General features: G+C 54.4%; 1 protein-coding gene across 23 annotated transcripts in view; it reads left to right on the top strand.

Moving 5' to 3' along the window:
* The window catches only part of MICAL3 (microtubule associated monooxygenase, calponin and LIM domain containing 3), a 150745-nt gene that overhangs the window by 99000 nt on the left and 32489 nt on the right, over nt 1-19256 (top strand). For 12 of the 23 annotated variants that reach the window (XR_014082086.1, XR_014082085.1, XM_081589951.1 and 9 more), the window contains 5 exons: nt 947-1054; nt 3193-3300; nt 3753-3939; nt 7386-7474; nt 8174-8261. Coding sequence is in view for 16 of the 23 variants with exons in the window: in XM_081589951.1 (XP_081446077.1) it covers nt 947-1054; nt 3193-3300; nt 3753-3939; nt 7386-7474; nt 8174-8261 (580 nt within the window). In the remaining 7 variants the exon portion in view is untranslated. Of the gene's footprint in view, nt 1-946; nt 1055-3192; nt 3301-3752; nt 3940-4240; nt 4286-4637; nt 4698-7385; nt 7475-8173; nt 12098-19256 lie in introns of those variants that run through there. The other 11 variants (XR_014082088.1, XR_014082089.1, XM_081589954.1 and 8 more) reach the window with 4 other exon arrangements.

The raw sequence follows: 19256 nt of genomic DNA, 5'->3' as shown, positions 1-19256 counted from the left end.
TTTTGATTGAAGCAGAGCCTCAGCAGTAACAGAGGGAAGAGTGGTGAATAAGAGGAGAGACTGGTTGGAGCAGCAGGTAGAAGGTTGGGGCTGTGGGGCGCAGTGGGAAGTGGTCAGGTTGGCAGGAGGCTCCTTTCACCATCCCGGGGCCAGTTTCCAGGTTCCTTAGTGCAGGGCTCCCATCCAGATGCTCTCGAGGGTCACTGCTTATGTCCCTGCCAGACTGTTCCTCTACCACCCCCATCCAGCTGTGCGTTTGCCTGCTTCTCTACTGTCCAGGAAGTTCGGTCTTTTCTGTATCTGAGCCTCTGGAGCAGAGGCTGGTGACACTCTCCATCACCCCCAAAGCTTTGCAGTTAATGTGAGCTGAAGTAGGGGAGCTCAGAGCCGAGGGGTGTCTCTTCCCTGCACCCCACAGGTATCTCATCCTGAACCTGAAGGAAACGAAGCGGTTACCGCTTGCCGAGTTCTCAGCCCCTCCTCGCTGGGGCCTGGAGAATCTGGCTGCTGGGCCCACTAGCTCCACGTGCTGCATGGGGGCTGCAGAGGGTTGGGGGCTGGCTCCAGGGTCAGCTTGGCTTCTCTCAGCCCCACCAGGAAAAGGAAGAGCCGCTTTCCTGGCTTTTATGTAGAAAGAGCGAGCTTCACTGCAGATCTGCTGTCCCTGTGGTCCCCTCCACATCAGGCCAGCAGAGTGATGAGCTGATGGAATCCCCTCTGCCCAAGAGAGATTCCAGCTCAGGCCATGAGGGGCTCAGCAGGGTGCACAGGACAAGTGGGCTGGACACCGCCTGGAATGAGCCATTGCTGCTTCTGGAACTAAGAGTGTTTTTTCACTGTGTTTGTTATCCAGATAAAGGATCTGAAACTGCCAAGTTCCTTGTGTTCAGGACAGTGTGTGACTTTTAATTTCACATTTCCTTTGGTTTTTTTCTCCCTCTTGTAGCCAGAGCCTGAGCCTTCTCGTCGATTTTTTGTCGATCAGTGGGAGCTTTCTCTAAGCCTCCGCTCCGCCAGCCGCCCTGCTTCTCCCTCCTCCGACTCCCTCCGACAGGTAGCTTGGCCCAGTCGGGGCAAAGCCGCTTCCTCTCCAGCCTCCACTCTCTTCTCCCACACAAATGTCCTTCCTGTTTCCTTAGGGACCCAGCTGTGTGTGTCCATCGTGCATGTGAGGGTGGTAGGCGTCCACCTGAGTTCAGGCGGCTGCTCGCTTCACTGCAGCAAGTTCTGTCCACATCAGCCCACATTCGCCATATTCCAACCATACCAGTTAACGATAGAGAATTTTTAACTCCACGTGCCTTCCTATTAATGCGTTATAAAATAAGAACTGTAGTGTAATTAAATCTCCTAAAGGGAGTGGTGGCTACCCAGTATTCCAGGTGCCTCTTGAACTGTAATCGTGTGAGGAATGAGCTCTGCTGGGTCCTGCGATGGAGCTGACCCAGATGTGCAGGGTTTGCAGACAGGTGGTAGGGCCGTCGGCCCGTTCTGTCTGTCCCTGTTCTTGAGCTGCTGGCAGACCGTGCAGAATGGAGTGCTGTGTGTGGTGGCCACAGTGTCAGTCCAGAGACAGCTACATTGTGACTGTTTCTTGAGAGTCAGGAGAGGAAAACCATCTGCTGTTCATGCTAAAAACAAAGAGAACTGAAGGTGACAGGTGCTTTTGTGCCAGGCAGCCCTGGGCTGCGCTGGCTCGGGGTGCTTGTTTCTGATGGGAGCGCCAGGATGACCCCGAACTTGCTCCATGTCACGGCCTTCGACGCAGCGTCTGGTCCGTGCGCTCACTCGTCTGCTGCAGGGGGCATGCTCTTTTCTGCCCCTGGGCTTAGCTTGGCTGCACCTGAGTGTCTGTCTGTTCGAGGCTTATGTTCCCCTCACGTCTCTATCTAAAGAGGGCTTAGGTCTAAGAGCCACTTGTGTTTCTCAACCATCGATGGGTATAAGCTGTGAGTTAATGAGCAAATGGCACTAATCTTTGGAAATCTCCTTATTTTACATTGAAAATATAATTGAGCCCTCAGTTCCAGCTGAACCTTGGGAACTGCCCGATGCGCCGCTGCTGTCCTCGTAGTTAACGCAGGATGCGTTTCCCCAGAGCGTTCCTCTGCTGTCCTCGTCCCACCTGGGATGTGCTGGTGCTCAGGCCGGTGGTTCCCTCCCATATGGCCGCCTGCCGGGCTTGCTGGCATCCCCAGCCCAACTGCCTCCTGCATGTTCTGGATGCGGAATGAGAGAGAGGGCTCCTCAGATCCATGGGCACACGGCTGCTGAGAGTGTCACACACACGGGCTGTGGGTGAGGCTTTGGCCTCACTCCCTGCGGACAAGCTCAAAGCAGGGTTTCCACAAGAAGGCTTGCCACTGAAATGTGTAGTTTTCTCCTGTGACTTCTTCAGCTTTGCTGGAAAAAGGATTGAGGTGGTTGGATTTTTTCTTTTATCTTGTTTCAACTTAATGAAGGACCCCTCCTGGATGGAAGTACATATGGCTTTCACAGCGGCCCTGCAGACTCCTGCAGCGGCATCAGTAGTGCCCCAGCCGGCCCGGACAGCTTTGGGCTAGGGCCCGCAGGAACACAGAACTCTCCACGGGAGAACGGGCAGAGGAAGGTTCTTCCTGGTAAAGCCAGGGCCTCTGGTGCCCAGCACGGGGGCTCTGAGTGCAGCAGTTACCAGTGAGGATGGATGTCATCCCCAGGGACACACATTACCCAGGCGGGGAGTCACCCTTGCTGTCTTTCTATCAGTAAATGAGGAAGCAGCTCCCCAAGCCCTCTCCCAGGCCGGGGACTTGCCCACTGTCTATGAGGAGGGGGGTGTCCCCTCGAGTTCTTCGTATGCAATTTGAGCCACTGGGCCGTAGGCCCTTCCCACTCTTGTCTGCTCACATCCACCCTGTCGTCCCTGCTGCCCGTCCCATGCACTTCATCCAGAGACGTGAGAGACCAGGTTCTCCTTCCCGAATTTCGTTGTCTCTGCAGCCGTTGCCCCCGCTTCTGCTGACGCCAGCGTGTGGACACTGACACGTCGTCCCCTGCTCGCGGGCACTGTGTTGGCATGTTTGTTGCTGCACCTTGTGTTCATTTTATACCTTTCAAAGATTTTTTTTTCCCCCTATCTTCTTAATTTATTTATTTTTTTTCCTTCTCATTTTCCTTCTTTCTGGTCATTTTACAATCTCCAACCAATAGAAGTATATAAAGATGTACACGGGCGGAGTGAGCTCATTGGCTGAGCAGATAGCCAATCAGCTTCAAAGGAAAGAACAACCCAAAACCCTTCTAGACAAGAAGGAACTGGTAAGATACGCGAAGGGCACTGTCTGTCTGGATAAGGCAGCTCTGGAGAACACGCCTGCTTTGCTCTAAGTAGCTCTAGTGACGTACGCAGCCACTATGTGCCATGTGGTGTGGTTTTTTTTGTTTTTTTTTTTGAGGTATCTGTATTTTGTAACTGACCTTCTAGGACTGAAATTGCTGTTTAGAATGTTGTGTGAACGGTATACACAGAATTTCCTAGTGAGTGCTCTAGGGTCCAGGAACTTGTGTCCATGGAGAACCACAGGAGCACCTTCAGATCAGAGTCTGTTGAAAGAACTTGGTTTGATCGTTAATAAATAGAAGAGAACAGACTCAGTGCCGAGTGCTACGTGGGCACGAGGCTCCGGTCCCCAGGCTGAGCCACTTAGTGAGGGTCGTGCACCCGGGGAGTGCTAGGAGACCTCTCCCTGACCTGTGCCTCCCTCCCCCAGGGCTCCATAAAGAAGGAATTCCCGCAGAACTTGGGAGGCAGCGACACCTGCTATTTCTGCCAGAAGCGGGTCTATGTGATGGAGCGGCTGAGCGCCGAGGGCAAGTTCTTCCACCGGAGCTGCTTCAAGTGCGAGCACTGTGCCACCACCCTGCGCCTGTCGGCCTATGCCTACGCCCTTGAGGACGGTGAGCTCCCCGGGCCGGAGGGGGACCCGGACAGGGCCCCCACTGCTTGCTCACACAGATGCTTTTCTTTCCGCCTCTCCTGAGCATTCCCACCCACCCCTCTCTAGTCTGAATTCTAAGAGTCTGTCCACAGAGTCACCAGGCAGTGTCAAAGATGACTCGGTGACCATGGAGAAGAGAAGGGCATGTGTTTACCTAGACGCCTGCCCTGGCTTCACAGATAACCTGCTTTCCTACCTCACGGCAGGATCTTAAGATGAAAGGGGCCCAAGGAGAATAAGTCTTTTTGTCTTTACTTTAGAGAAGAAGAATCACAGTCTTATAGAAGCCGCGTTTCTTGCCTGAGGTCAGTGGCAGCATATTGAAACTGCGTCCTTGGCCTCTGTTCTCGGACTTGGGCTTCCTGAAGGTGCCCGAGTTGTGTGCATTGCCACCCATTCTGTCTTGCATCCGCATCTCTGTGGGATTGAGAGCACGTGGCACAGGGCTTCGTCTGGTTTACTGTGCTGGTCAAGCCCTGGCCTTTTGTGGTATTTCTTGATTTTGTAATGGAATGACCTTGACAAGGCAGAAGGTGGAGGATTATGCAGACTGGTAGCAAAGCCTAATGGAGAGGCGTGTCTGCCACCTGAAAAACCTTAGGGTTAACTGGAAACAGTCACCCAAGACATTGATGATTTCTACACCCGTTCCTACAGGACCCCGAGGGACTTTTTGAGAGGCCGTCTTACTGATCCAACAGTGATGAAAAGACGCAGGTGAATAGGAGGGGGAGTGAATCCTCGTGGGGTGGCCTTCACACAGGAGGGGGCCGCCCTGTGGTGAGGAGATAGTCACTCATCCAGGCTCTTTGAATAGTGAGTGAGAGGAACTGAGGAAAGCTGGCTCTTACTGTTGTGGCCCCTGGTCCTCTAGTTACATGAATGGAAAGCGAGGGCAGGGGTGCAGCTCTCCATACCGCACACACCGGGTCTTTGGAGAATGCCTTTGATCTCCTGATGGGGTTGGTGAATGCAGCCTGCCCAGTGTTTCTGTCTGTGAGGTTTGCCTGGAAGGATCCCTCCAGGTCCAGTGAATTGATCCACAAGTATTTTTGCCCCTAGATTCTGTGCCACTCCTGGAGACACATTCTCTTGGCGGGTGGATGGAGTGTAAGCAGGCTGGGTCCTGCGTGGGATGCCCTGGCAGCAGACAGTGTGAGAATGGCCGCAGGCTCCAGGGCACAGCGCAGACTCTGACTTTGTACAGTGCAGAGGAGGCGGGATCCGTGACATTTGGTGTCAGGAAGCACCTTACCTGTCCTGGGTGGACTCTGGAGAGCGGTGGGCGAGGCTTCCTTGCCTTCCTGGAATAAATTCCACTTGATAATGGTGTCTGATCCTTTCAAAGTGCTGTTCAATTTGGTTTGCTAATATTTTGTGGAGAATTTTTGCGTCTGTGTTCGTCAGGGATATTGGCCTATAGTTTTCTTGCAGGCTCCTTATCTGGCTTTTGGTATAAGGGTGATGGTGGTCTCATGAATGAGTTGGGAGTGTCCTCGTTCAAGCTGTTTGGATGCATTTGAGAAGGCTTGTTGTTAGTTCTTCTTTAAATGTTTGATAGAATTCACCAGTGAAACCATCCGGTCCGGGGCTTTTCTGTTTTGTGAGGATTTTAATCCCTGATTCAGTCTCCTTACTCAGTGCTGGTCAGTTCAGATTTTCTGTTTCTTTATGACTGAGATTTGATAAATTATGTTTCTAGGAATTTATTCATTTACTCTAGGTTATCTAGATTGGCAAATAGTTGTTTTTAGTAGTTTCATAGGATCTTTTGTATTTCTGTGGTATCAATTGTAATGTCTTCTTTTATTTCTGATTTTATTTGAGTCTTCTCTCTGTTTTTCTGAATTAGTCTGTTTTATCTTTAGAAAAATCAATTTCATTGATCTTTTCTATTGTATTTCTTGTTAGGACTTCTTATTTTTAACTTCAAGAATAGGAAAGTTCATTTGTTAAAGGAGTTGCTCTCTCCAAATGAGAAAGATGAATGGGATTACTCTGGTTTCAACAGTTTCTTTAACAGGGTCTGTCCTTTAATTTTCAAAACATTGGCTATAAGTGGGAGTAAAGAAAGGGTTGAGTAAAAAAACACCACTCTGTGACTGAATTCCACTACCGGCATCACAGGAAAAGCCAAGTTTGGCGTTGATCAAGCTTGTGATCCCACCTGCAGCAGGACACACACGTTATACAACAGGACACACACGTTATACAACAGGACACACACGTTATACAACAGGACACACACGTTATACAACAGGACACACACGTTATGCAACAGGACACACACGTTATACAACAGGACACACACGTTATACAACAGGACACACACGTTATACAACAGGACACACACGTTATACAACAGGACACACACGTTATGCAACAGGACACACACGTTATACAACAGGACACACACGTTATACAACAGGACACACACGTTATACAACAGGACACACACGTTATACAACAGGACACACACGTTATGCAGCAGGTCACATATTATGCAGCAGGACACATGGGTTATGGAGCAGGACACGCATTATACAGCAGGACACACGCGTTATACAACAGGACACACACGTTATGCAGCAGGTCACATATTATGCAGCAGGACACATGGGTTATGGAGCAGGACACGCATTATACAGCAGGACACACGCGTTATACAACAGGACACACACGTTATGCAGCAGGTCACATATTATGCAGCAGGACACATGGGTTATGGAGCAGGACACGCATTATACAGCAGGACACACGCGTTATGCAACAGGATGCAATGTTACGCCAGGACCCAGACAGCCCAGGTGGGCACAGCTGAGCTCTGGGAAATACTACCGGACCCTGAGGATGCCCTGTGCACGCTGATGCTTTTTATTAGGCTTAATTCTGTTTTGTTGTAGTCACGGTCAATTTGTAGGATTTTTTGGTTTGTTTTGCATTATCTTTAATGCTGATCTGACCCACTAAGGATCTGAGCTGCAGTTTGACCAGCGCCAAGTCGCACATGGTTGCCAGAGGGCCACAGCAGAGCTAATGTTCAGTGCTGCCCCACCCGTGGCAGCTTTCATGCCTCCAGCACTTGTGTTTATTCCCGGTTCCCCCAGAAATGCTCCTCCAGCTCTTCATGTGACCACATCTTTGTTCTGCACACACAGCCACTTTGTTTGCTGGCCCCGCCATACAGGCTGCAGTTTCTGCTCTGGGCCCTGATTGGGTGATGGCTCCGTGGCCTCCACACATCCGGGCACAGGGAAGAGGAGGGCCTGGCCTCCCTGGACGAGAACCCTGGCCTGGGCACGGTTGGGCTGGGGTGATGGGGACGCGTGTGCCAAGACCAGGGGTCAAGTCCGGCATTTCAGAGACTTGCTCACTCCCTCTTCCCCTGCCCTTTGCTGCCTGCAGGTAAATTCTACTGCAAGCCACACTACTGTTACCGGCTGTCTGGCCCTGCGCAGAGGAAGAGACCGGCAGGGGCATCTCTTTCTGGAAAGGTAACGGGGCTGGGCTGCAGGGGTGGGGGCAGCAGGTGACTGTCCAGTGTGGTGACAGCTTAGGCATGGCCAACAGACCCTGAGTGACCACTGAGCAGCCCTTCCTGTGAGTGGGAGGGTCTGAGAAGTGGTCTTGGTCTGATTTGAGGAGGGGCAGCGTGTCAGGCCTCATCGAATGTTGGGTTTCACTATGGAAATGTTCTTGCGAGCACCTGAGCTGCATTGGGAAGAGTGTGTCCACCCCTCCCTTCTGCTCATTCTGTATAAAAAGAGCCTTTTGCCTTGAAAGTTGCACCTTTCCTGAGAGGAGGACACTGGAAAAGGACTTGGCTCGAAACAAATGTTCTGCAGCCAACTCCTTTAACTTTGTTTATTCTGGGGACCACTCATCTAAGAGCTTTTCTTTTAAAAGACTGAGCATAGTCAGCTTCCTGCCTGTCTTTTCAAGTGACCTCGGTATCCTCTCTGATGGGGTGTCCCTGTGTGTGTCGGGAGCTGACCATTGCTTCTCGGAGGGCCTCTGAGGTGGCAGAGAGCCAGTGGGAAGGGGTACCAGGCACCTCTGGACCGTGACGCGTGCGACCCCCGTGACGTGTGTCCTGGCATATCTCTGGGTTGCCTGGTGAGGGCAGCCGACCACAGCCAGGTGTCACTGTGTCTTGAGATGTGGTGCCTCACTCAGTCATCTTCCTCTCCTAGGAGGCCCGGGGACCCCTGCAGGACAGCCCCGCCGCAGACGCCAGTGGACGGCCCAGCACCAGTGCCAGCCCTGCTGAGAGAAGCCCAGGTAGCCTCAGTTCCTTGTTTGGCTGGGTGGCGCGTCACTCGCTCGGCCTCTGCGACAAGGCCAAGGGGATGAGCCAGCACCTCCAGTGCAGCATTTCGTCGATTGGGCATCAGGCGGCCCAGAACCCTCCGGACTCTTTTTTCATGTGCCAGCTGCTTGCGTTCGGAGTCCCCTTCCTCTATGGGCTGTCGGAGGTGCTGGTGCAGATCCGAGGGGAGTTTCACTGGCCCACTGTGAGCCAGTAGGGCACCGTCTGGTCAGCGGCATCGCCCACACTTCGTGCCGTCTGTTCCAAGTCTCAGAGTTTTATTGACGGGCCCTGGGACCTGCCCATATCCACCAGACATCTGGGGGCCAAGCCCAGGCCTGTCCAGAGAAGAGGATTTCAGAGCTGGCTACTTTTAGCACTGACCCATGTGACGAGCCAGGGTGGCAGGGCCTTCCTGTAGTCCCTCGTGGTGGGCTCCTCAGGCCGAGCGTAGAACTGTGAGAAGGCCCCAGGGTTTGCACACACGCCCACCTGCACTGGATCTCCTCTGTCCTCTTTGCTGCCCTGGTGTCTGGGGCAGCTGCTGCTGCTCTCCCCACACTTGTGACCGCTGAAGGACAGGCCTTAGCTGGTTCCACTTTAACCTCTTCCTGCATCAGGAGGCGAGTGCCACCACCCCCACTTCTAAAAACACACTTATTCTGATCTTGGAAGGCAGGAAGAGAAGGGCTCACGGAACCAGCTTAGTTGTGAAAAATTGTGTTTTCTTCCTCAAAGTCGCTTCTCCCTGCTCTCTGCTAAAGCAGCCTGCGTGGTGTGTCCACAATCCCACAGATGCGGGTGGTCCTGGGGACCTGTGCAGCCCCGCCTGGTCACAGGCCAGCTCACTGCAGCCAGCGGGAGAGGACGTCATCAGGGCCCTGCTCTCACCTGTCACAGGTGTCCTCCCTCCACAGAAATCACCATGTGGAAAGGACAGGTTATCGGCTAGATGGAGAGGAGCTGGTTGTAGGATTCCCAGAGGGAGGAGGAACAGGGTGGTCCTCTTGGTCCTCAGATGGGAGGCTGGTAGTGCTGCTCCTCTGACCGCGCTTCGGAAGAGCCGAAGCCCCGGGGGCAGGACGCAGGAGAGCTCAGCTCTGCTGCTGCGTGTGCCTTGCTCTGATCCGGGCAAGTCTGCAAGTGCCCTGCAGGTTGGACCAACATTTTATAGCCATGTCTAAGCCACGAAGGACTTGCTACCCCTTAAGCCCCTTATAATCCATCTTTCTCATGAGGTGCTGAGGGCCCCTGAGTCAGGGAGGAGCTGGCAGAGACGCGGGGGTGTGCCTTTGAGCAGGTGAGCAGCACCTGGGGCTCATCAAACAGCCAGGGCGCTCAGCCTCTTGCGAACATCTGCAGAGGAACAAAGCCAGCAGAGGTCAGGCCGCTCCTGGTCATGCACTTGATCTGGTTCAGTTTGTCGTCCGACTGTCTGCTTTGGAAGCGTGGTGGGCTTCAGAATTTTAGGAGCTGTAGAGAGAGAAGGGTTCCGTAGAGAAGAGGAACCTTCTCTGAAGCAGGGAGAAGATGAGAGCTGGGCTTGTGACTGAATCAAAGGCCTGTGGGCCTTCTTGATTTTGAGGGTGACGCACCTCTCACAGCACGAGGGGTTCAGGATGTGAGCCCCGGTTGGAGGTACCCTGTGGGCACCAATGAGCCAGTGCCCAGAGCGCTGGGGTCCAGTGGGTACCTGCCTTTGGAGACCTGGGCTTTCAGAAAGATGGCTCTGAATGTGGACACGCCCCAGGGCACCAGCACTTCCCCTCCATAGGAGAGGAGCAGGACATGGGTGCCCATTACACGTGGCATGACGTTGATTTCTTCTACTCCTTTAATAGGAGAAAAAAATCCCAAACTAAAGTTTTGGTTAACTGGAATCTTGTTCTGAAAAGATTCAGGAAAATTCAGGTGTTAGAGGGCTTCAGAATGTGTGCTGTGGATGGCAGTTGTCAGGCCAGGTCCTGGCACGTGCCCTGGGCTGCACTCTGAGCAGGAGTGAGTGGTGCGTGGAGCGTGGTTCACACCCGGGTCCATGTTCCCCGAGAGGTGGGGCTGGAGGAGCCATGACTAGTCGGCTGTTGCGCATCTGCTCCCTTTAGTCTGTGGCGTTTCCCTCCGTTCCCTTATGTTCGCCTCTCCCACCATAATTGACTGCTGTTGCCAAAAATACAAACACAACCCATGAGTTAGAACCTAGTCCAACATCCTCTGTCTCTGGCAGCCTGGCCTGCGGCTGCTGCCTAGTTTAACATCTTCATTTGTGATGTGCTTTTGATGTAGAAACCCTCTTTTCTGTTCTCAGTCTGTAATTAGTTTGTCTCCAAGCTTCTTACACTGGCTGCTACAGGTTCGTGGACCTGGCACAGGTTTCCTTACCCTGGCCTCAGAGTACCTGCCTGTAGGAAGCAATTGGAGAACAAGTAAAGAAAACCCCAGATGGTATGTTTTCCCCTTGAGTACAAGACCCTCAGTTGCAGGTTTTGAGACCTTTTCTTCATCCTTTACACCTCGTATGGTGGGGAACCAGAACTGAAGTGTACAGGTGGGGTTCCTGGGGATCAGAATCTCTGTCCTTCCAGTCCCCGCGACAGACATGGGACAGGAGGAAGGCTTTGTTGTCTGTTGTCTTATGGAAAGATGATCTTAACACACAAGGCTATCTGGCTGGGTGCTGCCTGCCCCCATCCCTAGACAGACCTGCGTGGCACCTGGGTGTCCTAGTGGGCATGCTGAGTGAGCACTGGGAAACCAGGTGTTCACCGTACCAGCCAGGACGGTTGCATGGCAGGACGACTCCGACCCATCCTGGGTTCCTGCCATCAGCAGGGAGTTATTACCAGATCTCCCACTGCTTCCCAAGTCTGCTTCTGTTCTGGAAAACCTGTTAGTGAGGCAGAGAATTCTGTATCCAGCTTCCCTGCCCAGTCCCAAGAGTTGTAGCAAATGGTGATGTATGCACGTTTACATATATACACACACGTGCTTGTACTGCTTTAGCTTCATGTGTGGCAGGTGTTTGGTGTATGCACGTTTACATATATACACACACGTGCTTGTACTGCTTTAGCTTCATGTGTATAAGCACACATTTACATATTGTGCCCTGAGTAATAATCACAATCCTAGTGGAGCTTTTTCTAAAGCTTCTCTTTCCTTGGTTCTGGTTTTCCTGGGGACCTGGCCTGGCTTAGTGTTCCAGTCGGGGTTTGGAGGGAGCAGAGAAGCCAGGCTCCTGGTAGAGGTGGAGACTGCAGGGTGAGTGTCTCAGAAAGCGAGCAGGGCATACTCCCAGCACCAGAGACCAGGGGCACAGGACTCTCTTTCAGGGGCCCCTGAGGACCGCTTCGCTTCCAGGCGTGTCTGACTCCCTGGGCCTGTTACTGCAGCTTCCTGCTGTCTTTTGGTGGTTAGCGTGTCTGTAGACAGTGGAATCCCATAGTCTCTCCTGAAAGTGGCCTCAGCATGGCCTTGAAGGCCTGACCAGTGAGTTAAGGGCTTCCACATCCCACTTTTCCCGAGCCGTTAAGCAACAGTGGGTCTCCAGGCATGGTACGGAGGCCAGAGCTGTGTCAGGGATGCCCGCCTTTCTACCTCCAGCCTGCCTTCTGTGAAGCTTTGTGCTTGCCTTTAATCTGTGCTGTTGTGAGTTTTGGTGTGTTTCTTTGTGAGTTGTTTTTATTTAATTGTGTAACTTTGTTTTTTCCGTGAAACTTTGTTTTCTGTGAAACTAAGGTGTTGTGCTTCTAAATTTTTTTTTTTAACAAATGTTACCATTCTTGTTTAAGAGAATAAATTCCAAACAATCTTCAGGTTTCTGAGTATTTCTTTTCCTCCCCTTTCTCCTGATTGGAGGGTGGGAAGGGTCCACTCAGGCAGGTCTCAGGAGTGGGCTTGACAACGCTGTGCCTCAGGACTCTCGCTCTGGGGCCGGGTCGGGAGAGAGTGTAGGTATATTAAAATGGGGAGACAGGGTGTTTATACCCGAACTAAAGGTTCCTGTCAACGGAGAGGCCTCTGTTCTGTGGGTGCGGGAGCATGGTGGAAGACATTTGCTTGCTTCGTGGAGGAAGATGCCACCTGTGTCCCCCATCCAGTCAGCCTGCATGAGGGCCCCAGGGGACTGGGGCAGGTGAGGAACAGAAACTCCCCCTGAGCCAGTGTCTGCCGGGGCCCTAGGCCTGTGTCCTCCTCCTGACAAGCCGATGCCAGGCCCAGGAGCACGTAGGCACCTCTCCTCTGCTTGAGGCTCTCAGGCGACAGGAATGGTCCAGGCCTGTCCTCCCGACTCTGTTTCTTCCTGTGACATAGACACTGAGCCAGGGGGACCGGTTCTGCCTGACCGCTGGAGTCTGGAGGGCTGAGCCTCCAAGACCCTGTCACATTTGCTGTGACCTTGGCAGTGCAGCCCGTGGGGTCGGGCTCAGCCAGTGTGGGTGCTGAATTGGGCCCCGAGAGGGCACCGCAGTGGGGTGAGGGGCACTGAGCACCCCATCTGCACAGCTGTGCTCTAGGAGATGGGGTCTGGTGTGCAGGGCTTCTCCCCTCCACCCTTGGGTGCCTGCACAGCTGCAGCACCTTGCTGGGTCCCGAATTATTCTTGCCTGCCTCCTCTCCCCCTTTCTTAGAGATCAGTCAGTCGGGTCTGTCCTGGCCTCTGCAAAAGGCTGGGAGAGAAAAAGTGGGTGAAGACCCTGGAGAATTCCCTTTGGGTCTTTGTTTCTTCCCGAAACTTCTTGAAACCCAGCCTCCTCTTTTCTCGACTGTTCCTGGCTATTCCTGACTAGTCCATTCTCCGGGAAGGCTCCTGCGTGCAGATGGGGACACGGGACAGACCTTGTCTTGCCCCTGAGGGACACACTAGAGACAAGCCACCACACGGCCTTTCTGGGGTGTAGCTGCTTGCACAGGGCTTTGGGAAAACTTGTGCCTAGACCCCAGGCCCCTTTGTAGAGCTCTGTGACTTCCCCAAAACTCCCAAACCAGGGCTCACCTTGTACCTCAAGGTCCAGCCCTGTACCCAGCGAGTGCTGGCCAGGAGACCATCCCGAGGACCTGCGGGGATGAAGGCATGGTGCTGGGTCGTGCCTCCTGCTCCACAGGTGCTCTGGGGGCAAGAGTGGGGGCAAGGCTTTGCTCCAAGAAAGACAGTGATTGAGAGGGCAAGTCACCCCCTCTCCCACCCACCCAACCCCTAACTCAAGCCAAGCAAACTTGACCTCGCCCTTGATAGTGTGTCCACAGGGGAGGTCAGAGCTTCCCCATCACTCACAGACACCTCTTGTTGGTGCAAAGGGCAGTTTGGGGATGCCTTCCAGGGATCCTGGGGTTGTGCAGGTGATGACCAGGAAAGTTCTCACAGTCCAGTCAGGATCTCTGTTACCGCTCACGTGTCCTTCACCTCTCTTTCTGTCCTTGCCAGCTCACTGTGGACTGTATGTTAACCGCATGAGCCTGTCCCTGGTGTGTGCATTGAGTTCCTCTTCTGTGCTTGTGTAAGATATCAGGGTTATTTCCACCGTGCCACTGTTGTTTCACAGTGTCCTCGCCTGGAACTGTGGGTCTTTGGTAGTTGTTTTGTATTAAGGGGCCCCGGTCTCCAGAAGAGCTTGGGCCCTCCACTCAGGCACCTGCTTCTCTTGAGTTCCTGCACCTGGGGTCCCGGTCTGCCTGGGCCTCCATCACAGCCGACTCCCTGAGAAAACTTGGCCCCACTGGGGCCCCTATAGACCCAGGCTGCCAGGCGAGGCCCGGGGCCCCGCGAGGACCTGGGCCTCAGACACGTGACAGCATCGGGGCTGTTTCCATGCAGAGGCCCAAATAAGCGTGCGCCATTCAGCTCTCGTGTTCTTCTGCGGTGGTGAACCCGCACATCCTTGGAGGTGAGTTCCCGAGAGGGCGACCCTCCTGGGACTAGGTGGCTTCTCAGAGGTCAGGCCTGAAAGTGTGACTAGGGACCTGAGGGCAGAGAGCCTGAGACACCGAAGGGGAACAGTACAGCTGAGGTTGTCCCAGTATGGCTACAGCAGCCTGTTTACTCTTGTGTCCTTGTTTTCTAGAACCAAGTCAGGATCTAGAAGGATCTCCAGGTAGGAGAGACCCGTTGTGAAATTTCCCTCCCAGCATTTGCCACCAACAGACTTCTCTGGGTCAGTAGATTCTTCCTTTAAAAAAGAAGGTTTTACTCTTGGTTTGGTCTCCCGTGGGTCACTCTGCATCAGCTCCCTGCCTGCCTTCAGTGAGGCAGAGCTTTCTTGGGCCTCAGCACTGCTGGAGGCCCAGCCCCATGGGGAGCCGGTGCGGGTGTGGGCAGCCGGCCCCAGAGGAGGCTGAAGCCCTGGAGCCGCAGGGCTCAGCAGCTGCCGTGAGCTAATGGCCGTGCTCCTGGTGGCTGCAGACACCATGCCAAGGGCTGTGATGTTTACAGCCAGGATGGCCCACGTCTGCCCTGGAGTCTCCGTCAAATAAAAACAGAGTGAAGCTTGGCGTGTCGGGCTTCCCCAGTGACTGTACCGGTCAACCTGCTGTTGGAACTGGTGTCACAGAAACTCAGAGCATGGTTCAGGAGGATGTGTAATGTTGATGCAGCAGGCATGCAGCACTTCTGTGTGCCAAGCGCTGTCCAGACGCAGCACTCCCCTGTAGCTGCGAGGAAGGCAGCATTTTGCAGACTGGATCAAGGCCATGTAGCTGACCCAGGCAGAGCCGGTGGAGTCTGCGCCCAGGACACAGCGCTGCCCTAGCTCTGCCTGCCCTCCAGCCTCGGCTCGTCTGCTGGGGAGAGGGAAGAGCTGCGTGTTGGCTCCGCAGAGGTGACTCGTTAAAGATGTTCCTGAGCGCCCTCTGTCATCCGTGAGCGTGTGTTTGGTTATTCCCAAGAAATACATGTCCCCAGCTTTTTAGCAGTGACCCCCACCCCCTGGCTGGGGATGTGCCTTTGCAAAGAGGATGGATTTGAGAGCCAAGGGCATTCATCCCTGGTACGTGAAGGGGGTGGTCAGAAGAGGCCGAGGAGGAGAGCAGTAACGTTGAGCCAGCTCCTTCTTGTTTTCTCCGTATCAACTCTTTGATGAATTTGAACGAAACCAAGCCTGAAGTCATGTCAGTGAGAATAGACCTGAGCAGCCTCTCCCCGATGCCCTCCATGGGGCACCTCCTGTCAGTCCCAAGGAGACGGGCTTGTGTTCTGGGGGATGATCAGTGCTGCTCCCTGGGCCCTGGTTTCTTCTCTACTCTCTCATTTTATCACTCTCTAAGTGGCCCCGAGGGTGGTGGAGCTGATGTACTGCTCTACAGTTCTCAGCGGTGGCCTGGCCTGGCCCTGGGTGGGGTTGGCCGAAGGAGAGAGAGAGATGGGGTCTGCCTGATTCTGTACTGACAGTTGGAACAGAATCATCAGGACAGGAAACCCTGACCTTCTCACCTGTCTTGAGTTTGGGCCCCTCCAGACTCCACTTACATCACAATGACCCTGAAATCCAGCTGAGCAGTGAGCATGCATCATTGCCGTCTGGGCTCTGCTGTGTTGGGTCAGTTCGGGTTGGCACACGAGCGCTCAGAGGCCTGAGCACATTGGGCCCAGCTGCAGGCAGGCATGCTGCGACGGGCCCTGTGAGCCCACAGAGGATGTTTTGGGAAATGGAAAAATGAAGAGAGCTGGGGACACAGAAAACGAAGCCGTGTTTTTCCACATCACGTCTCCAAGTCTGGTTTTCTCCCTGGGCTAGTGAGCGGACCTCCTACTGTATCTGTGGGCTTCTGTTCCCCAGGCCCCGCACTGGAGGGCTGAGCGGATCTGTGGGCAGCCCTTGCGTGGATTGCAGGGATAGACAGTTCTTGTGAGCCAGGCCACATCGGAGGACTGGGAAGGGTAGGTGGTGTGCCCAGCGCGTGGGCTTGTGCGCCTGGCGTGGCCCTTCCCGGGGGTGGGGTCTCCACGTACTGCCCTCTGGGATCAGGATGCCTCACCCGAGCCGCAGAGGTGGGCAGCAGAGGGGAACGTCTGAGCTCACCGCTCCGTCCTAATGACCTTGTCCGTCGGGCTGCGGTCCAGTGTCTGGCAGGTGGCTGGCCCCATGTGCACGAGGTTGGAGACAGTCCCTTGTGACTTCCAGGCAGCGCTCTGGGCTCGGTGCTGTTGATGTTTGGGTAGATACTTCTTTGTTGTGCGTTGTTGGCTGTTTGTAGAATCCATGGATGTCAGGACCCCTTCCCAGGTTGTGATGTTGCCAGGCCACCCCGAAAGAGATCACCTGGTTAACAACCCCCGTTCTAGACTAGAGTCAGAAGTGAGCACAGCGTGCAGGCGTGAAATCAGCTTCCACATGGTCATTCCCTATAGGAGACCGGGTGGAGGGCGTGTGAGAACCAAGGCAGTGATGCAGGGTCTCCACCCTGGCAGACTGTCAGCCCACAACGCTGTGTGCGAGTAGGTGTCCTTGCAGGTGCTGCAGGCGCTGTCAGACGTTGAGGACGTGTTCTAGAACAGAGGTCCAGAGGTCTTTCATGACCCGCAGTGGACCGCCCTGCATCCCGGAACATGGTCATCAAAAGAACAGAGCCGGGCTAGGGAACACGTGCAGAGAAGACGCTGACTTGGGCTCCAGCCCTGCGGCCTGTCACCCTGCCATCTCTGGTCGGTGGTCTCTCTGAGGTTCAGCTTTTCCGCCTAACAAAGTTAGAATGTAGACAAAAGGCTCCCTGGTCCCCTTACCTCATAAGGCTGTTGTCAGGAGCAAATAAGCTAGAACACGTGGAAGCTGGTTGATCTGACAGGATTTTGGGACTGTCAGCCATGATTGTTGGCAGGGCTTCCAGAAAATGCTGGGGTCATCAGAGTAAGCGTGAGTTCGGTTGTTTCTGCTGACTGGGTGGTGCATCCTGCAGGGTGAGGACCGCATAGCCCACTGGGCTGTGTTCCCAGACTGCAGAGGTTTGGGGGAACAGAACACTGAGAAGGGCCTGCGTGTCTGGCCCTGAGACTGGGCCTGGGAGCTGGCCGGCCCAGCACGTGAAGTCCCTGCAGGGCTTGGCTAAATTTGGCCTTGCTTTTTCCTCATCCTGCGTGGATAGGCTGTGAGGTCACCTGCTGACTCTGTGACCACCAGAGGCTCTTCACCATGGCAACAAAGGGAAAGCAGTCACAGATGGGGTTTAGTGAAGCTGAATTGTCAGCACCCACGTGAGAGTCAGAGGAACAGCAGGGTCACAGCTTCCCGGGAACGGGGCTCGGGGGCAGTCTGGCTCCAGCCACACCCCGTCCCCCAGGGCCTTCTGTGCCCCCTCACGGCCCCTGCAGGATGGAGTTGGCGCTGGACGATGCCTTGTGGTGCCTGGCTGGCCGCTGGGAAGGGCTCCGTGCCCTCCTCCATCAGCCTCACAGGGCCCCTGCCCAGACACTGGTCAGTCGCAGGGACTGACCAGTCTCACGCTGGCCAGTGTCCAGTCTCCAGGCCAGTCTCAAGGACGGCTCTCATCTGTGACAGAGTACATTTCGGATGGTGGTTGTGGGCCTGCTGGTGGAACTTGGCTCCTTTCCAGAAATAAACCTTGGGCTACCTGGGGGGGAGGGAGGTGTTGTCTTCAACAGGAGCCTGCTGCAGAGCAGAGGGCCTTTCATGGAAGGCAAGGGTGGGGGTGGGCAGGTTTGTCCCTGTGATGGCTGGATTACGGGTAATTTCTTAAAAATGTGCCCAGGGGCACAGACGACTAGGAGTGCTCTGCATCAGAGGCGCCCCTCCCACCCTCGTTTGAGGTGTGCTCAGGGGGTAGCTGGAATGATAAAGATGCATTTGAGCCCTGGGGGGCCTGCAGAGGGTGCCCAAGGCAGGAGGAGGAGAGAGACCTGGGCCAGGCTGACCTGTGGGGCCATCCTTCTCTTTACCTGCTGCTTATGTGATTAGCTGCACGAGTGGCTTGGTGGACAGATTGCTTCCCTTGGACAGATCACAGGGGCCCTCCTGTTTTGTGGGTGGCCCCTGTGGCACTCGCATGTGCACAGGTGTGTGGAGGTGGGTGCCCAGGTGGGGAGGCAAGAGTTTCAGCTAGAGCTCGGCTCTCGGGGAGTAAAGAGCACCAGCAAACCCCAGTGCTCTCGTCACAGCTGCAGCTTCCCACAGGCTGATGCGGCAGACAGTTGGGCCAGGCCGAGGTTTCCCTGTGAGGTGTTTCAGCACAGGATAGACGTGTTACCTAGAAAGCTACACAGAGCCCTGGGACAGTCTTTTAGTGGAGACCAGGGTATGTGCCTTAGAGAGAGTGACATGTGCCAGGATTTCCACGTGCCTGAAAAGCACCCATGAGAGATGCTGCAGTAATAACAGCAAAAGGAATTTAACACTAGAAAACTAACACGAAAGCAAAAGTTCCCTGGGGCCCTGCAGTCGGGGAGCAAAGGCCTGTGGTGTGGATGAGCACCTCGGCCTTCTGGAAAGGACTCCCTGGGCTGCACGCTGTCCCCTCCCACCGGGTGGGTCTCCTGTAACAGCTCTGATTCATCCCTGTTGTGTTTCCCCTTCTCGGTCCCTCTGTCACTGCTGATTCCTGGTAGCTCAGTGTCTCCCCCTTGCATTCACACAACCTTCTTTTCTCTGTGCCTCACGTAAGCATACGGTCATCCCGGATGGACAAGTAGACAGTTGGCCTGTGAGGAGCGGTTATCAATCCTGTCCTTCAGTCTTTCCTCGAGTTCTGAGCTGCTCTGGAAGACCACCTGTCACCTGAGACTGGCAGTGTGACTTCACCAGCCAAACCCAGTGTCATTCTGTAGAGCCTGGGGTGTCACAGAAGCTGGGCGCCCACCCTGGCGGGACGTGAGCCCCACGGCCTGCCTGCCTCCACCTGAGGTCCCTTTGCCCTGCTCTCCCTTGGCTTTCTGTGTGCAGTCACTGCCATTTGCAGTCCAGGACAAATGGATACAGGAGACCTGTACAACTTGGCAGTGAAAAGGTTGCTGGACCTCAAGACGT

This window comes from Giraffa tippelskirchi, chromosome 4 (assembly GCF_054371585.1).
Source record: "Giraffa tippelskirchi isolate mGirTip1 chromosome 4, T2T-mGirTip1v1.2.pri, whole genome shotgun sequence".
In the NCBI taxonomy this organism is placed as follows: domain Eukaryota; kingdom Metazoa; phylum Chordata; class Mammalia; order Artiodactyla; family Giraffidae; genus Giraffa; species Giraffa tippelskirchi.
The sequence above is the reverse complement of the archived record's forward strand: the minus strand, read 5'-3'. Positions and strand labels throughout refer to the sequence as shown.